Here is a 19062-nt window from a genome sequence, read left to right as displayed (position 1 = left end):
GCAATCATTTTTTTTGTCATGACATTTACGCCTGTCAAAACAGTCGCCACTTCCAGGATCGCCACTGTTCTGCTCAAGCACTCCTGGTTGCGGCTTCCAGGGAATATACGCAGCGCCACACCATATGTTTCTATTTGTTATTTTCAAGTGGTGAGAGCGCAACTGAGCATTGATGGTAACATCCCAAGTAACGATGACCAGCTTTCGTCGTTGTTTTCTACAGATTTATTTCAATCACAATTCTGCGACTGCTTGTAAAAGCCAAGCGTGCCCTCCCTTCACTCTCGCTCCTGCGTGATGTGTTCAATTGCGTTCACGAAAAAAACAGTGATCACAAAACTGAGTTCCCGACCCCTGGTCTAGAAGGTGTAGTAATTTCAAAATTTCCCGTCAGCGAGTAATGACTTTCCGGTGTTCTGATAAATTTTGCACCCTCATCAGAATTTGGAACCGATGCTGTTGTCGCGGTGAATAAGCCCTATTTTACATTCAGTTGGACTCTGAATGTTATCCAAAGGTGCTAAATAAACAAGTTACATCATAAACATACATGCGCAACACAAATATGGAATTTAGCAGGGATGAAAGTGAGCCGGAACGCACCATATCGGCGTTCCGCTATGAAATACGGAATCGGAACGCCGTTCTGGCATACCATGCTTTGATCCCGAAAATATGACGGGAACTGTCAAAACCCCATGTTTAAAAAAAACCTGTAATATATATAAACTATAGCCAAAAGCATGAATGCATTTATTTTTCATTGTGGCACAAAAAGCCACAACTTTTCACATTTTAAGGACAAAGGCAGATTATAAGTGCCATGTAAATGGCCTTATTAGTGAGAACGTAGATAGTTTAACGTCGTTCATGAACTACAGCTCCACACAGAGCAAATCAACTTATTGCTAATTCTTAGCAGGGAGCCACTTATTGCGTGTTCCAAAGCTCTGGAAACTAAGAAAGTGCATTTTCAAGGCTTCCTCTGCCATGACTTGTGCGTATCCATCTGCCAAAATAACAAGAAATTACTACGCTTGCACCTTCCCTATTGGACTTGCTCAGATTTTGCCACTCTGAAAAATGTTTTTATTTCAGAACCCACCTCTCCACAGCAAATTAACTCCTCCTTTAACAACGCTCTTTGCTCCTGGCAGCACCAGGTTTTTTAATGCGACAAACTGTGCACTGGTGAAGGGGGAAAGTTTTAGACCCCTGGAAGTGTGCAGAGTATGTGTGGATCCCGAAGGAAGAGAATTCAAAAGTCAATTTACAAGCATCTTGCTGCGTGATTGATTTTCTTCAAATTCTTGTCACAATGGCGAGTGGAGTTCCCTCTGAAAACAGCTACTTTCACACCTCTGTGCAAAAGTGTGGGTTACCTAGAGTACCCTGCTGTTTGGAACACAACAACAGTGGTGACACAACCCATCAGGGAGGCTCTTGTAGGAAAATATCTCTCTGTACATTATGTACTTTGGCTTGATCTTAGAAACGCATATGGTTCCATACCACACAGGTTTATGGAGCTCACCCTTCAGCAACAACAAGCAGCAACATGTTGGAAACCAAGTCATAGACCTTAATCTGGATTATTAGAATAATTTTAGGATAAGAGTCATTGCTGGGTCAGATACATCAGACAATTTCAGAAAGGTGTAATAACAGGTTACACTATTTCAGTCATATTGCTTGCCCTTGTCAGTGACTTGATATGTATGACACATGAGGTGAAGTGTAGAGGAGGTACTCTTTCTTATAATTTTAATTAATACTGTCTGCGGTGTAATCTAACGGTTTATTTCAAATGTTCCATGTCATTTTAAATACTTTGCAAAGGTTCTCTGGTTTAAGAAAATGACAGAAGTGACATCTGCTTATTATTGGCTACCTTTTTTTCCTTTTGTATATTGTGCTAATAGATCAACACTTGATTTTTATAGTAAATATTCCTATTTTCCAATTTTCTGCTCTGTATTATTCCAATCACTTTCACTTTTTCACAAATCACTGCTCAAATCTCATCCTGTCCAGAGTTAGCTGGAATAAGTTCCAACACCCCCGTGACCCTCGTGAGGATAAGTGGTTCAAAAGATGAATGAATGTGTTTTCATCTTTCTTGTGAAGCGTCTTTGAGTGTCATGAAAATAAAAATAAAATTAATAATATGTATTATAAGTTTTTTTAACTTGTTTGAAGATGGTATTTCTTTTATTTTTTAGGTTGTAAATGGAATCTTTTAGACATTACGGTTGTACATGCGATTGTAAAAGCAAGCGTTTTCTCTCTGCGTGTATTCACAAATTTAACCTAAGGGAGATTATTTTCGCAGTGCTGTATTAAAAGGAAAGGTTTTCACTTTGAAAACATTTGTTACGATGAATCTAAATGACTGTTGTACTGTTTTTGAGATCTCAAGACCTCTTAGTAAAACGTGAGTCACTGGCCTGCTGTGGCAGCATGGGAGAGAAGTGATTGATAACTCTGGGCTCTCTTTCAACAATGACTCAGTATTGCGCAGGGAGCTGTGATGGAACGTTGGATGCAAGTAAATGCAGCAAAAAGTAACCACCTGACCATTTTGTTCAATTCATGCAGATTGTATATCAAATGTTTCCATCCATCGACTCAATCCCGAAAGCAAAAAGACTTGGTTGGTTCTCTTACCCCAAGTTTAAAACATTGTTTTCATTTTTTATTGGCTACCTGTTTTTTCATAGGCAAAAAATGCAGAATAGAATTATTTAAAGGTCAATTTTAAAATGCATTTTGCACAAATTTGTCAGATGGCATTCACAAGACTGCATTTCAGGCAGCATCATAGGGTTACCTGCATATTGTTAATGTCTCAAGTGGTATATAGAGTTATTGTCATTTTCACTTTTTTGTTGTTGTTGTTATTATTAATTGCTGGTGTCATTATTGAACACTCAGCTAGAGATATTATTGACTAACTTTTGATACATTTTGACCTTGTTTTTTTGAAGCTATTCTTCCAACAAAAAGAATATCAGTAAAACTGTTTGAAACCGAACCAAATCTAAGATTGACCACAGTTTGTTCCATAGCACTAGTAACTGTATGGTTCATAGCCTGGATTCAGGCAAAACCCTGGAGTTAAGTGAGTCTCAGGGGCTCAGTGAAGGTCGAGTCAAACACAGAGTGTGTGTATCAGCTCTGTTCAACTCACTCTTATGATTCATGAAGTCATGGTGTCCTTGACCAGCATTGGCTGTGTAGTGTTTGTTACACCATTGTGCACTGTTATATACGTATTTGTGAGCACTCCCTTTTGTATGTTGTAGACATGGAAACAATGTCATAGAAATATTTTGAGTGTGGTGCTTATCATGATAAAGCTGTTGATATCTGAACCTCTGTCAGCAAAAGGCCACATTTTTTGGCTGTAAATATTCATTGAGTTGCCAATACAAAACGGTTTAACTTTGTGGTCTCTCACTATTACTGTTCTGCTACACTGCAATTATTTTGTTTGTGGTTTAGATTAGTTGCAAATATACTGCTGCATTTATTGCATCAGGATCAGTCATTAATTTCCAAAGTTCCACATGTGGAGACTTCACACGAGACAATTAAAAATCTGTTATTGGGTAGTCAAGCGACTGTCCATTTTTTGTAATTGAACTTTATTTTCATAACAGGACGTAGGTCAGTTAAAATCATAAAAACGTAAGATTTAAACAATTGAAAGATCTCTTCCTCTATACCGAGAGTCGGCAACCCGAGTTTTAAGAACCGCATGCGGCTCTTTAGCGCTGCCCTAGTGGCTCCCTGGAGCATTTTCAAAAATGTTTGAAAATGGAAAAATATGGGAAAGGTAAATTTTTTTGTTTTGATATGGTTGCTGTAGGAGGACAAAAATGACGCAAACATTCTTAACATTGCTGTAAAAACGTGTAGAACAAAAATTAAATTTCAATATTTCTGTCAACGAACATTTTCGTCATACCCTGCGACACATGTTTATATCAGCAGGTCGGGATGCCAGGCAGGTAGCTATTGTAAACAAACCGGCAGCCGAGTACCCAGTTGGGAGTGAGAGAAAAAGTGTGGTTCCATTACTTCTGAAGAACTTATAGGAGTGCAAAAATATATTTAAGAAGTGGATTGCATCGCCAAACTCCACTACTGCTGCAAGTTTTGTTGTATCCCGGGAGATAATAAAGCGTGGTAAACCGTTCACAGATGGTGAGTACATATCCGTACACCTATTGGAAGCCTTTTATTACACAACCGAGATAATACAGAAAATCAAAGACATGCCCAGATAAGGGACAAGGGGTTTTTTTGTTTCAAAACTTCAAAATAAAAATGACATCAAAAATCAGATTTCTTTATTGCATTTCTTTAATTTAATAAAAGCAATAAAACAATTAATATTGTAATGGCAATCATACAACAGAGCAGTCGCGTGGTGCGTTGGATGCACTGTAGGGAAAATAAACATTACATCATGAAGGCTCAGTATGTATTTTTAGCCAACTTAGTTGTTTTTATAGTAGGCTAATATAGCTGATAGATACATACAGCATTTGTTGCCTTCATTATAAGGCTTATGTAAAGTGTTTTTTGCGCCTCCAGACATATTTGTTTTTTGTTTTTTTGTTCCAATATGGCTCTTTCAACATTTTGGGTTGCCGAACCCTGCTCTATACAGTGGTACCTTTACTTACAAAATTAATTGGTTCTGGAAGTAGTTTCGTATCTTAAAAAATCTGTTGGTAGAGACACGCTTTCCATGTAAATGCCCTAATCCGTTCTAATCCCCCCAAAATGACGACATAAATATTTTATAATGCATAAAAGTGCATTAAAACGTGCAACAAATACATGTTACAATTGCATTATTGCACAATAAACATAAAATCTGAGTTTTGCATACTGTAAAAAAAAACATACAGTGAATAATAAAAGTTAATACACTCATGTAAAGCTGTCAGAACACGAGGTGTAAATAAAGAGGATGCTGGGATACACACATACACATACAGTAGAGGTCCCTCTTAGCTAATTAATTCTAGGCAATAGCCAATGGAAGGGCAGCTATAAGTATGTTACGTTTAGTAAACTCTGAGAACTGAGAATACCAACCATAATGTATTTTTGCCTTTCTTATCCTGAAATTTCTTTCGTAACAAGAGGTAATATTTTCCCCATTGATGCGTGTCTTCACCTGAAAATTCTGTATGTAGAGACCTTCGTAAGTAGAGGAACCACTTTTACTTACTTACTTACTTTTAGGCTATTATTTTAAATTTTAATGATTGAGTTCAAGGTAAAATTTTAGGGAAAATGTTTGTATTTAATATTGTGAGGTACCAACATATTCATAGTTAGAGTAGGCATTTAATGTATTTCTAGTTTTTGTTTGTGCTTTTTCTGTCTCTCTCTCTCCCTCTTTTCTTTTGTTCCCCCATAACCCCTTCCTGTTCTCTGCTCTCTCCTAATAAACGAGGTACGTTGAATGATCACAATGGATGTCATACTCCCATGTGATAAATTTAAACTTTTCAGATCAATATGACACTCAGATCTCCATTCTCTGTGTCAAGCAGCTGAACAGGACATGTTTAAAAATTATAATGATAATAATAATATTGTGAGGTACTGTCATTTTCTGTAAATTATAATTAGGAATTTTCACATTTTAAAGAGGTTAAAACATACAGTGTGTTCCAGACATTTAATGTCAATCCCACTGAATTCTGTAACTGACAAGAAAATGGTCATGACTGACAAGAAAATGGTCATGCCTCACAGTTAAAGCCACGTACAAGTTTGAAGAGGTTCAATCACGTCGCTCATTTTTCTGTATTCCTAACATAACTATTTTATCACCCTGTTTATTTAGTTGGCCTGTGTTTGCTACAGCTAAGAAACGACAGGAAAATAAATCAAAACAATAACAAGCACAATCCGCTTTACTCTCCTGTGTGATTCCCCCCATGAATACAGAACACCCAAAGCCTTTTGTGTTGAGATCCTGTGGTAATGGGGTTGCAGCAGGTTCTTCCCGCTCTAGGTTGCTGCCCTTAAAGTTTAGTAGGCATTTATTATCCTAAAGCAAATGGTGTCATATGCAAATGAAACTGAATGTCGTTAAATGCGATTACATTTGGGCCATTAATAAATTATAAAATAAGAATAATGGAAATAGTTAACCCTTTGGGAAATGGAAACATTTTAAATTTTACCTTTTGGGCATTTTCAGGGTATATTATTCCCATTAAGTTTCCATTCAGGACCCAAAAAAAACACACACACAAAACTGATATGGCTAAAGCTGTTGTCTGCATGGACAGTAACATATTCCTGCCTTCATAATGTCATGACTACTCCACCACTTAAACCCAGCAACACCTTTGCTTTTCATGACTTGTCAGACGCTGGTTCTCCTGTGAGTGGTGACGAGCTGCCATGTGCGTGACTAAACCATTTCAACAGCCCACTGGTGGTTGGAGAAATCACTCAGCCATTGCAGTGTGTAAAAACAGCTTCAGGCGATGAGGTTTGAAGAGACCAAGACATGCAGAGAGGCTGTTTCCTCTTCAGTGGGATGCATGGTTGATGCTTCTCCCAAAGCTCTTGCAAACAGCATGCAAACAAGTCTCAAACAGCACCTTTTCTATCTACTTGTAAATGCACTCTCTGGCAAGCATGGAAAGGGAATGTAAATTAGGTGTGACTAACAGCAAGATGGAAATCCAAGCGGGGGGTTTTCCACTCACTGTTTTCACTGCTGTCTTGTGGCTTTCAGGGTTTATATTTACATCCACTTGAGTGTCATCAGCTTGGTTTCACATTCCAAACTCCATTAGCAGCAAGTTTAGTATCAGAAAAAGAAAAAAAATCTGTCATCTGTTCAGCAATTGAGATGTGTTCTTTTGAGAGAAACTGACACTGTATTTTGAGATAGTCACTCTGAAATAATCTTGGCTCTAAGTGCTCACTCGAGACATATTCTTTTTAAACGATCATTCTTTCAATATGAAAAATTCTACTAGATATTCCACCCGCCCTGGGACTTGGGCTTAAAATATCACAATAAGTTATGCCACCAGTTCACTACTATAAAGTAAACTGATTAGTCTACAGTACTACAGTGTGCCTTGTTAACATAGTTATAGCTTCTTTAGTTGCGTGAATGAATAGTGGTGAGTAGGGATGGGAATCGAAATCCGATTCCAATTCGGAACCGGTTCCTAGTGTTTCGAGGCCTCGACATCACAATGAAAAAGCCTTAACGATCCCTTTAACGAGTCCTGAAGACTCATATTGCGTCGTGACTGTCTTGTTGTCCAAACACATCAAACTAGCATGGCGCCAAGAACCACCCGCTCCAAAGTTTGGCTGCACTTCACCAGGAAAGAGGGTGAAAATGAAAGGTTACGATGGTTTAGCACGAGCATTGCAGCCGTAAACATAACAATGACAGCACGTAGGTTCAAACGCTCGAAAGTGTGTCTTCACTTCACGAGGAAAAATTACAACAAAACGACTTGCAATCATTGCAAGGTGGAGATAACTGCATCGGGAGGGAATAGACTGCACTGTCCTCACCGAGACAGCTATACAGCTAGCTAAACTCCGAAATGAGGATACAGAAGACGTTGGTATAATTTGCTGACTTTATTCAACCATCACTTGAAGAGTGAAACTAAAAATAGAAATGAAACAAATCAATTTCGTCCCCAATAACAAACAGGTTTGCATCAACGTAAATCAGCGATGATTAGCTGCTAATTCAGTAATAACAAAAAAGTTAGCATGCGTTCGCTAGCATTAGCACATCGTTCAAACCACTATACAACTGGATTTAAGTGTCCGATCGCGAGTGGAAACACACAACAACACAAAAGATGATACATACAGGCGTTGCCTCTGTAGATTTTTTACAAGCATTAACAAAGAACGTAGGGTCGTAGTAGTGCTTCCCTCTCTCACTAACTCGCTCACTCGCTTGGATGCGGCATTTCTTCTTCTTCGTGTGTAAGAGCGCTCTTCTTCACGTGAGCACGTTCTTCTTCGCGTGAGGAAGCGCAAGGGCGCCCCCACTTGAGCGTGAAAGCACCATAAAAACTAAAAGGCATGCATTTCAATATACTGGTAAATAATACTTTAACGGGGAACCCCAAACTACGGCCCGCCCCGACATTTGGTCAGGCCCCCTGAACAATACCAGAGAGCATTTTGATTTTTTTTTTTCTCAATAGTGTTAATTATTTTCTGGCCTTTTTCTGTGAAGAACTCAGAGAGGGTTATTTGGTTATTATCTATTTGATGAATAGCGTTATTATTATTAATTATTATATTATATTATTATTTTTATTTTATTTACTTTTGTTCCGTTCCGTGAAATATCCAGAAAGGGTTATTTGATTGTGGCATTCTGAAAAACAATAATTTTTTATATTTAGGCACCCCTGCAATCGTCACACTTTTTCTGTTACAAACTGACCCCGGCCCCTCATCAGCGAAGGGTAAAGTTATGCGGCCCTCACTGGAAAAAGTTTGGGGACCCCTGCAAGTTTAACACATATTGCTAACGGCAGACCAACGACCTATATGCCAATATGTACCAATATTTTTTATTTCTATTAGAAAAATGTTTCAGTAAAATGTTACATTCTTGTGCATTTGCCACTTATTGCCACAGTTAATATTGAGACTTTGGGCCTCTTTTGACCTTTTTGTGAGTTTTTAAGGTTGTGACTTCTGATTAAACAAGCTCAATGCCAATCAAAACGTTTGTTCTTCTTTTTCCCCAAATTAGAATCGATAAGAGAATCGATAAAGAATTGAATCGTTAAGTAATATCGATAATGGAATCGTAATTGTAAAAATCCTATCAATTCCCATCCCTAGTGGTGAGTGGGACAAAGTTAAAAAGGATGCAGAGCAAGTCTGGTGCTCATATTACCATATTTTCTGGACTATTAGTCACACTTTTTTCATAGTTCGACTGGGCCTGCAACTTATACTCAAGAGCGACATACATATTAAAACATAAAACTATATCATCTGAAATTTTTACTTACCACTGACCGAGCATCGGGTAATCATGATTAGGGAAGCCAAGAAATGGTAGTGAGTGCTGTCAGTCTTATTAATGTGTAATTTAAAGCAACACTATTTAACTTTTCAGTTTTGGTGAATTTTAGCGACACAGGTGGGCAAAAGCAGTAGAGGTTTGCCTTAAGAAAGACTGCATTTACCATGAGGACCAGCGCACAGTCTCGTAAAATTCTGATCCCCCAGTTGCCTGCAGATGGATTGAACAACATTTCTGTTTTCAGCGGCTGTGTGAAGGACAAATAGTAATGAGGTGATGAATCTAGTTGTCGCTAAACAAGAGCATATGATCATGTTGAAAGTAAGAAACGTTTGATTTGGTACCGTATCACCCCCACCCCAACTTGTCAGCCTTGATGAGTTCAGTTGACGGGGAGTGGGGATTACGCCAGCGAGTGAAAGCCGGGCCACTGTTTATTCTTGAGTGACCGTTTATCCTTGTAGTCTCACTTTTTCTGTTTTTTGTCACCTCGGACAAAATCTTTTGTGTCTTTTGTTGCTCTGCCATCTTTACAGAATTCACGCAAAAGAGTTCGCATCGACTTCCATCTTTATAATAAATGAGGAAAGAGGGAAATGACGTATGCCGTAAAGCAGTCAGCACATTTGTAGGGTTTTTTTTTTTTTGTGTGTGGCAGGTTTCCTGCCACCCTTCTCAAAGTTGATTAGTGCCGGTGAAAGCGATACAGACACCCACAAGATATGAAAGAGGTGTCATTCAACTAGTTGTCAGTTGACATACAGTGCTGGCCAAAAGTATTGGCACCCCTGCAATTCTGTCAGATAATACTCAACTTCTCCCAGAAAATGATTGTAATTACAAATCCTTTGGTAGTAATATCTTAATTTATCGTGCTTGCAATGAAAACATACAAAAGAGAATAAAAAAAAAATTAAATCATTATCATTTTACACAAAACTCCAAAAATGGGACGGACAAAAGTATTGGCACCGTCTACCTAATACTTGGTAGCACAACCTTTAGACAAAATAACTGCGAACAACCGCTTCTGGTATCCATCAATGAGTTTCTTACGATGCTCTGCTGGAATTTTAGACCATTCTTCTTTGGCCAACTGTTCCGGGTCTCTGAGATTTGAAGGGTGCCTTCTTTAAACTGCCATTTTCAGATCTCTCACAGGTGTTCCATGGGATTCAGGTCAGGACTCATTGCTGGCCACTTTAGAAGTCTCCAATGCTTTCTCTCAAACCATTTTCTAGTGCTTTTTGAAGCGTTTTTTGGGTCATTGTCCAGCTGGAAGACCCATGACCTCTGAGGGAGACCCAGCTTTACATTATGCTGCAAAATTTGTTGGTAGTCTTCAGACTTCCTAATGCCATGCACACGGCCAAGCAGTCCAGCGCCCGAGTTAGCAAAGCAACCCCAAAACATCAGAGAGCCTGTTGTTCTGTTGTTTGACTGCAGGGACCATGTTCTTTTCTTTGAAGGCCCTGTTTTTTTCCTGTAAACTATATGTTAATTCCTTTTCCTAAAAAGCTCTACTTTCGTCTCATCTGACCAGAGAACATTCTCCTAAAATGTTTTTGGCTTTCTCAGGTACGTTTTGGCAAAGTCCAGCTTGACTTTTTTATGTCTAGGTCAGACGTTGGGTCTTCCTGGGTATCCTACCATAGAGTCCCTTTTTATTCAGACGCCAACAGTAGCTAACCTAGACCAGGCGATTTTATTTAAACTGCTCTTTTGTTGCCGTGTATTGAGAAGTTCAACAGAACAAGTGAGATATTTTGGGACGGACAAAATGGTAATGCCGAAAAATGTGCATCAGAAATAAAAAGGCCTCATATTCTTCAGAGTCTGCGCCTTTCTATAAACTAAAACGGTGAGAGACGATTCAATCAATATGTAGATTATTAATACAAGGTCGATGGTGGTCATGTGTGTTATTGTCACTGATATTGTCAATCGATGCCTATTGCTATTTGTAGCCCTGGTAAATGTTTTCCTCGCCACTGCCCTAGCGTTCTCATGGGATGATGGTTTGCGGCATCAATAATGATGATTTGCAATGAGAATTTAATTAGTAAATATGTTACACAGTTAGGGTGTCTGAATAAGCATCTGTGCTCAAGAGCTTGTTGTACAATCTTGATGATGGAGACAACCTGTGCTCTTTTTATGGCCTCCTTTTCTAGCAATCTCCAAGCAGTGCAGCAATCAATGGGAAATTATCTCAGCCAATCGATGAGCCAGCCTTTTATACTTCACCCTCTCTCCAGCTTTCCTGCTGTCATGCTGAGCCTCTCTCCTCCACACTTTCCTCTCTTTGTCCCTCGCAGCTTAACAACCATTAACAATATTCACCCTCACAGGCAGACTGACCTTGCTTGTTAGATAGTTGAATACGTTCAGGCAAACAGTAAATTACTCCTTATCTGAATTACATTACGGTGTTCATGCGTATTAAAGGTTTATGCATACATTTACATATAAAAGACAACTGTTCCATTATGGTTGGGTGTTTGTTAATATATAATATGTAATATTTAAAATGTGTAATTATTTTTGGTACAAACTAACCGAATAACCACTAGATTGATGTTTTATAATAGTTTTTAGCGCACGAAACCTACTATCAATTGCTTCTCTGGTTGGAGTTGGACAGAGAAAACAATTCATCTTGACTGAGAAAACTATGTATTGCAAAATTTTAACTAACCTTTACATTTTTTAACTTGCTATTATGCAACTTCATCAATAAATCTGATCTAAATAAAAATAATACAGTATATGATACCAATGCAAAGCACTTCCCAAAAGCCCCAGTGTTTTTTTGTTTTGTTTTTTCCAACTGCCAAGCTTTGTCTGCTCTTGCATAGCAGCCAACAGTCATGGCTACATTTGGCTATCCATTACTTTGAAATAAGTCTAACCATTCATGGTTAGCCTTAAATGATTCTTATGTGGTTGCACTAATAGTCTTCTTTTGACACGTTTTTGACAAGTTATGAATGAATGAATTTCCACAGCGAAGCAGCATTTGGCAACGCACCATTTTGAATGACAGCTCTTCTCTCAGGCACCATGTTTATTCCGCCACTGCTCATGAAGTCAGGCCATAGCTTGACAACATGAAAAAAGAAACAATTGAGAATCACCACCGCTCCTCATTGCAGTGTTTTTCCCTTGGGTCAACTATGGCAAACACAGCTACTGTACCTGACGTCAGTGTTCCGTAAGCAGAATAGTTGTATTTTACAGTGATATACGAGACACCTATCTCACTGGACACTTACAGTAGCTTTTGAGTTGACAGTTGTTTCAAAAACCAACAGCAGTGGTTATTTACTTGGCAATAATGAGCAAACCTTTAAACAGCAATAAAATCCTGCTTTTTGGAAAAATCTTCCTTCCGACAAATGTTCTCAAAGTGATAGTAACATTTTATAACCTACGCAGTTGCCAAAGCAATGAAAGGGTACTGTTTTACAACGTTGAATGACAATGTGCTAAACGGTTTGAGCAGGTGCACTTAACATATGCTCGGTGATGATATCCTGGTCTACTCATTCTTGACATAGATAGGATTATTAGCCCACATATAGACTCTCCTGCTGATGTACAGTTTGCACATTGGGATTATTTTTCCACCTTGGATTGTTTACTGCTGTTTGAAATCATTTTGTGATTCATCCACTCTTGTTGTTCATTCAAAACTCGTTTTCATGCTCTCAGACTACTGAGGGGGAAAAAAATCAATCACTGCTCTAGTACATCCAGAAAGTATTTACAACTAGGGCTGTTTGATCTTGCCCAACAAGAAAATCCCGATTATTTTCTCTTAAACCCGATTTTCCGATATTGATTACGATATATCAATAAAAAGAAAATAATATATTCGGAATGTCTTCTATTTAAAGTTCTTTTTTGATTTTTTAGAACTGAATTTGCCAGTGAATTTAACTCTATTAATACACACAGCACATAAATTAATGATTGGTTCAAAACTGTCACTCAATAAAAAGTGGCAATCACTTTGTCTAAACGAACACAAATATGCACCCCAGTGGAGGTAACAAACAGAATGATCCCTTAGGTTTATGAGCACCTCATCTTTACAAAAGACGTCAGGTCAAACACAATAATGGGTCAATGAACAATGTGCATATAGATTAAATTTTCAAATGTAGAGCTATGCATTTTGCCAAAATACGTTATTGTATTGAAAGCAATCTTCACAGGAAAACGAGACAGAGCGACATACTTGTGGTATAGTCAAAACATACACTAGGGCTGCAGCTATCGATTATTTTAGTAGTTGATTAATCGATGAACTAGTTAGTTCGAATAATCGGATGAGGAAAACGAAAAATTAAAATACCTGACCTGAGCCTCAAACGATGTAAAAAAAAAAAACAACAACAAACAAAAGAACAATCGGCTGAATTATATATCAAAAGTCCCCTAGCTTAAGTGCTATAAAACATCTTTATTTTTTTTTTACTTTAAAATTCTCTTAACAAATAGTTCAGACACATATTCCCACAAAAAAACGGCTAAATATACCTATACCTAAATTACAAATCCATTTTAAAAAAAAACATTAGCGCCAACAAAAACTTGCCTTATGTTGGTCTTAACATGGAGCAGTTGGATTCAGCCATGTGAAATGAGGCCGACTAGACGGTAGTGTATCCACCCAAATCAATAAAACTGAATGCGAACACTTTCAAAATAAACCATTACAACGGCATTTTAATAAACGAATACTCGAAGCAGCAAAATGTTATTCGAATCTTATTTTTAATCGAATACTCAAGTTAATAGATTAATCGTTACAGCACTGACATACACTCAGCCATGCGTGGCGCTACATTACTGTCTGTCAATGTGTTATACATGAAAGTGTGCAGACAAAGTAAATGAAGAAGTGTTTAACGTTTCAAGGTTGCACGTTTTATTTGACAATCCACTGCAATCCTTCTACATATACAGTACAACAGTACTTTAAGTACATAATTTGATAATACTCTTATTCATGACGTTATGCAATTTGTGGCCAAAGTTGGCTTGGCAAAAATAGCTGAATCGCCGGTAGCCAAGGTTGTTGTTGTTTTGTTTCTCGAGGGAGGAAGCGGAAATGCAGAGGAAATTACAGAGGCTTTGATTGAAAAAAATGTGCGGTTTTGAAAAACGAACGTACCCATTTGAACGTTTTTAACATCGTTTCAACCAGAAAAGTCGTTTTCGGTTCAGAATTGAACAACCTTATTGACAACATTTCACTTTTCCACATTTTGTTTAAGAGAAGGTCTAAATTCATGTTGTCTTAAAATTAAATACACAGCACACCATTATGATTTTTTTGAAGTTGTTGTTGTTTTGCTTATTTGATATGTGTAGTTGTTATGAATTCACTCATTATTATGCTTTTCTTCCATGTGTGTTAAAGCATTGACTTTCAATCTATGTAATTTCCAATTGAATTGTCAAGGTATTGTAATCCAGCATTTTTACAAAACACAGTAAGAAGGTGGTTCCATGAACATGAAGTCTTCTTCCAATTGATTTCATCACTTATTTCAAAATCTCTATTGTGTGCTGCTTTTCTCTGTAGTCCCTCACTAAAATAGCTCCAAGAATAAGTAGTAACCAACAGAAGCATGGAAAAACTGCCTTTCACAAGGTTAAAAAAAGCCTTACTGGACCGTTGATGGGAAACCATCTGCTTTATTGGCACATTATTCTGTTTTTCATTGATGTGTGGTTTTTAAGTGAACATTAAGTCAATAAGTTAATTACTGATGTTAATTGTTAGTTACAATATGGCAATCTAAAAATTAAGGATTTCCTGATCGCATATTTTTGCACCCAAGTCCGAGTCGTCTAATTTTGAGAATCTGCCGATACCCAGTCCCGATCAGATACTGGAAAAATGTTTTCTGTTTTTTTTTTTTTTTTTTAACAAAAGGTCCAAACATGTTACTGTCCCACTGTGCCGCCTTCATAATGTGTATTATTTTTAAATAAGAATAACGTAGAAAAATGCTTGTCTTTATGAAATGCTTCATTGAGTGAGTCCACTCAAATTCACTCACGCTTTAATGCTCATGCTGCTGAGAACAACGTCTCACTTAAACAATGAGTTGCCACAGCACACTTATGACTACGCTGTTAGTCTAACGATGATTGACACATTTGTGCCACTGAACGTAGCGCTACCAAGCTTCTCTGGTAAGTTCAAAGCTACAAACCTGTCAATCATCGTTAAATTTAATTCCCAAATGCAAGCTGCACTGGACAGTTTGGCCGCGCTGCTTAACAGGAGGGTGGGTGTGACGCTGTATGAGCATGACGCAGAAAAACTACTGATATACCGTATCGGCAGTATGGGGGGCCAATCCGACACGAAAATGGTGGTAACGGTATCTCCGAGCCCCAACAAACTGGGCGCCGATACCATTTACCGTTCCTGTATTATAACACTTGACCGCAGCCTTTTTTCCTCCTGACACTCACAACACTCTGTGTTGTGTGATGACACGTGATCACTTTGCATGCCAAGCTATCATTATTGGCCTGCTCCAGACCAATGAGAGTGGGCCAGTAGTCGCTCTTAACCAATGCCGAGGCAACTTTTTCATATGGAGGCAAATAAAAAAAACAGGAGAAATGGCGGCGGTCTGGAAATATTTTAGCATAGAAATTCCGTCGATTACAATCAATGGCTGCATGCAAGATTTGCGGCCTGAAATTTTCGAGAGGTGGAGTTAAATCGACCAGTTTCAATACCTCGAACCTGATAAAACATTTGAAGACGAAACATGTGAACGAACATAAAGAGGTTGAGGCTGCAACAACAGGACTGCTGTCCAGAGTAAGGGGGCTGGACCGGAGCAACAATCATTGGTCAGTTCACTTGGTGTTCTTTACTTTTATTGTCTTTTACTGAAAGAAATTCCGCAGTAATTTGAGACCTGTTTCCAAATTAGGGTTGCCACCTTTCAGAAATAGAAATAAGGGACGCCCCCTTCCCGCCCAAAGCCGTACAGGTGACGAAAAGGGGACAGCCCCAAAACTCCTAAAATGCATAGAAATGTATCTATTTATAATATTCCGTATCGTTTCAATACGGAAGGCAACTTTTAATTCCCAATTTGGAACGATTCTTTATTTCAAAGGACTGGTGGCAAGCCTATAGAATAAGTTAAGCTAAGTGGCTAAGTGTGTGTTGCTGCTGGTGCACAGAGAGGGAGGCTAATAGAGAGACAGGATGCTTTGGTCAATCATTATTACTTATAATTTCCTGAAAGTTGCATTGTTTGGCCTTTCAGAGCCAAAACTCAGGGTTTATTTAACCCCTTAATGCCTGCAACATGAAGCAATTGTCAGAGAATCCCCAAAACTTAAAAATAAGGTCCTAATGGTACTTTTTTCAATTTTTGTAGAAAAAGAAAAATCAAAATGAATATGTGTAACAAGCACTGTAATATCTATAACCCTAGCTAAATCCAGATATTTTTTCTCATGGAACCTGTAGATGCATGTGTTGACTTGCATCCATCTTTTTTTTTTTTTTTTCAAAATTCTAAATTAGTCTCAAAATAATGAAATTCTGAGTGTATCAAATGTGATACACTAGGCTAGAAGGGGTTTAACTATTGTCACCCATGCCAGGTATGCAATAAAAAGTTCTACTCGATTCACTTTGTGTGTGTATATACATATCGATATCGGGGCCAAAAAATGGTATCGGTGCAACACTATTAAAAACCCGATCCTTTTCAACCGATTCCAATCCTCTGAAAAATGGTGCGATCGGCCCGAATTCCGATCATGTGATCTGATCAGGACATCCCAACTAAAAATCTGATACATGTTAACTCACTGACTGCCACTGAGGATGATAGACACCAAGTGCTAAAGATTTGTGAACATTTCCAGGTTCAGTCACTAGATTTTTTTGGGGGGGTTTTATTCAGCTCAATGGGGGTTTCTTTTGATTCTTGATAGGGAGTCTGTTTTTTCCGGTATATATTTCCACTGGATGTACTTCTCTATAACCCGATTAAAGGACACTTTATTTTTCTGCCAACAAAGGTTGTATTCTAATCTCTTCAAGCCATGGATTAAAGAGTCTCGTTGGCCTTTTAGCACTCTCTTTCTCTTCTCGGGCCGTCTCTCGGTGCGCCGCTCTCTCCAGTGTCTACCCAAGGCCGCCTCTAATCAGCAGGCCTTGAGCTCTCAGAAAGGTCACCCTGTCCCTTTGATGGTGTTTTGATTCATCTCTTCCTCTCCCCTTCCTCCCACCCTTCCCTTTCACCCCTTTCTCTCACAGGGAAGCTAGAGAGCCACTACCACCAGGGTGCCAAGAAGGGGCTGGTCCCTTCGGCCACAGAGTGACGTCTCAACAAGGCCAAGGAGGGAGTAGAAACCGACCAGTGTGTGTGCAGTTTTGTTTAAACAGTTGGTAAATCACAGCCAATTGCAGTGGGAACATTTCACATTCTACTCTAATTCAAAACCAGAAAGATATATCATATTTGTTATTGCTTTACAGAATAAATAAAAGGGAATTTTAGACTGTACAAAAAGTAGCTTGCTACAGTAGATCAACTGAACAATGCTTGGCTTCACATCTACAAAGCTAGATTCACACTGCATGATTCAAGTGAACCATTTCTTTTTGCCCCAAAGCAGTACATCTTTTAAATTTCATAGTGTTAAACTCATTCCCTGCCATTGACAAAATGGACGTGAGATTCATTTAAACTGGAAGGAAAGGTTGTGAATGTTCATGTTTCAGTGCCAATGATGGCGCTAGATATTTATCCATTTTGCAATCAATGGCAGCCAATGGGTTAAATGAATGCCCTATAAAGGGTTACACTGTCCATTAAAATGTGCATGCAATCATTTTAAATTGCAGGTTAGACCCTGGATCCACCCCAAAAATGCTAAGGAATTGTGGAATGCAGTCTATTGGTCCTGGACACAAATAGCAGTTCCCAACTGCCAGGTGGTCCTGCAACAAAAATGTTAGTTCAGTGGTTAACAAGAAAGGCACAATCGTCATGCAAGCTTTTTGTCAGTTTACAGACCTCGGGTGATTGAGATGGTGAACTATAAAAGCAATAATTATAATTTTATGGAGAAATCCTTTTCTTGAGTTTGTAGAGGACGACTATAATCTTAATATCTTGAACAAAGGAAAGCCTTAACTCTATTTTCCTCGCTTTAATTGACCAACATTCCTTTCTGGATTTCGAAAGTATCTTCATCTAAGATGTCACAAAGAGACTGAAGAAGAGCAGCTACTGACAGCTCAAGCTGTAAAAAGAAATGCGGAGCCGCCTCGTTTTGATATGCAGCCTGTCATTACCCTCCTAACACCTAAGGCCACATTTAGACTGACACTAGTTGGGGAGTAAAAACACAGCCTACTCATTTATTTCAGACAGAGACACAATTACTTCAGCACAGTAGGGGTGATTATGCGGAGGGCTTTGGCAGGGTCATCCGAGCGCAATCCAAATGGCTTACATTTCTTTCCCACAGTGCAGCAATGTACAGCCAGCCTTAATCACGTCCCTTTGTTTGCCCATTCGAGTTCTAAAAGCTTGCATTGTGTGAAACGCAGTTTCGATCATTTTGTTGTTCACTTAACCCACAATGGAAGCAATTCCTGCAGCCATGATCACTTTCATTCCAAAGAGAATAAACCACACTGTGATAAACACTCTGACTCAAGCGTTTATTGTTATAAGCCTGGACTCCTTGAATGGCATTTTATCTCAGCGTTGTGCGTGTACCAACACGGCCCACGCTAGATAAATCCTGAAGATTTTGTTACATGTTCAGTCTAAACACAGCCTTGCTGCATGTTTGTCATACTCTTCTATCGCCTGGGGCACATGTCACATTTGTCATATTTTTATGATTTCCTTTTGTTTATTTATAATTGTAGGAGTCGTGAGGATAACCGTCCCGGAAGATGAATGAATGAATAT

At 38.5% G+C, this 19062-nt stretch overlaps 1 protein-coding gene across 1 annotated transcript in view; it reads left to right on the top strand.

The window, feature by feature from the left end:
- The window catches only part of trip4 (thyroid hormone receptor interactor 4), a 135440-nt gene extending 116588 nt beyond the window's left edge, over nt 1–18852 (top strand). The window contains exon 13 of the mRNA XM_057834315.1: nt 17391–18852. Within this exon, the coding sequence (XP_057690298.1) occupies nt 17391–17455 (65 nt within the window). The 3' untranslated portion in view covers nt 17456–18852. The remainder of the gene's footprint in view (nt 1–17390) is intronic.
- Nucleotides 18853–19062: the final 210 nt, after the last annotated feature.

The sequence above is a fragment of the Corythoichthys intestinalis genome, chromosome 1 (assembly GCF_030265065.1).
Source record: "Corythoichthys intestinalis isolate RoL2023-P3 chromosome 1, ASM3026506v1, whole genome shotgun sequence".
Taxonomy (NCBI): Eukaryota; Metazoa; Chordata; class Actinopteri; order Syngnathiformes; family Syngnathidae; genus Corythoichthys; species Corythoichthys intestinalis.
This window is presented reverse-complemented; position numbering and strand designations above follow the sequence as displayed.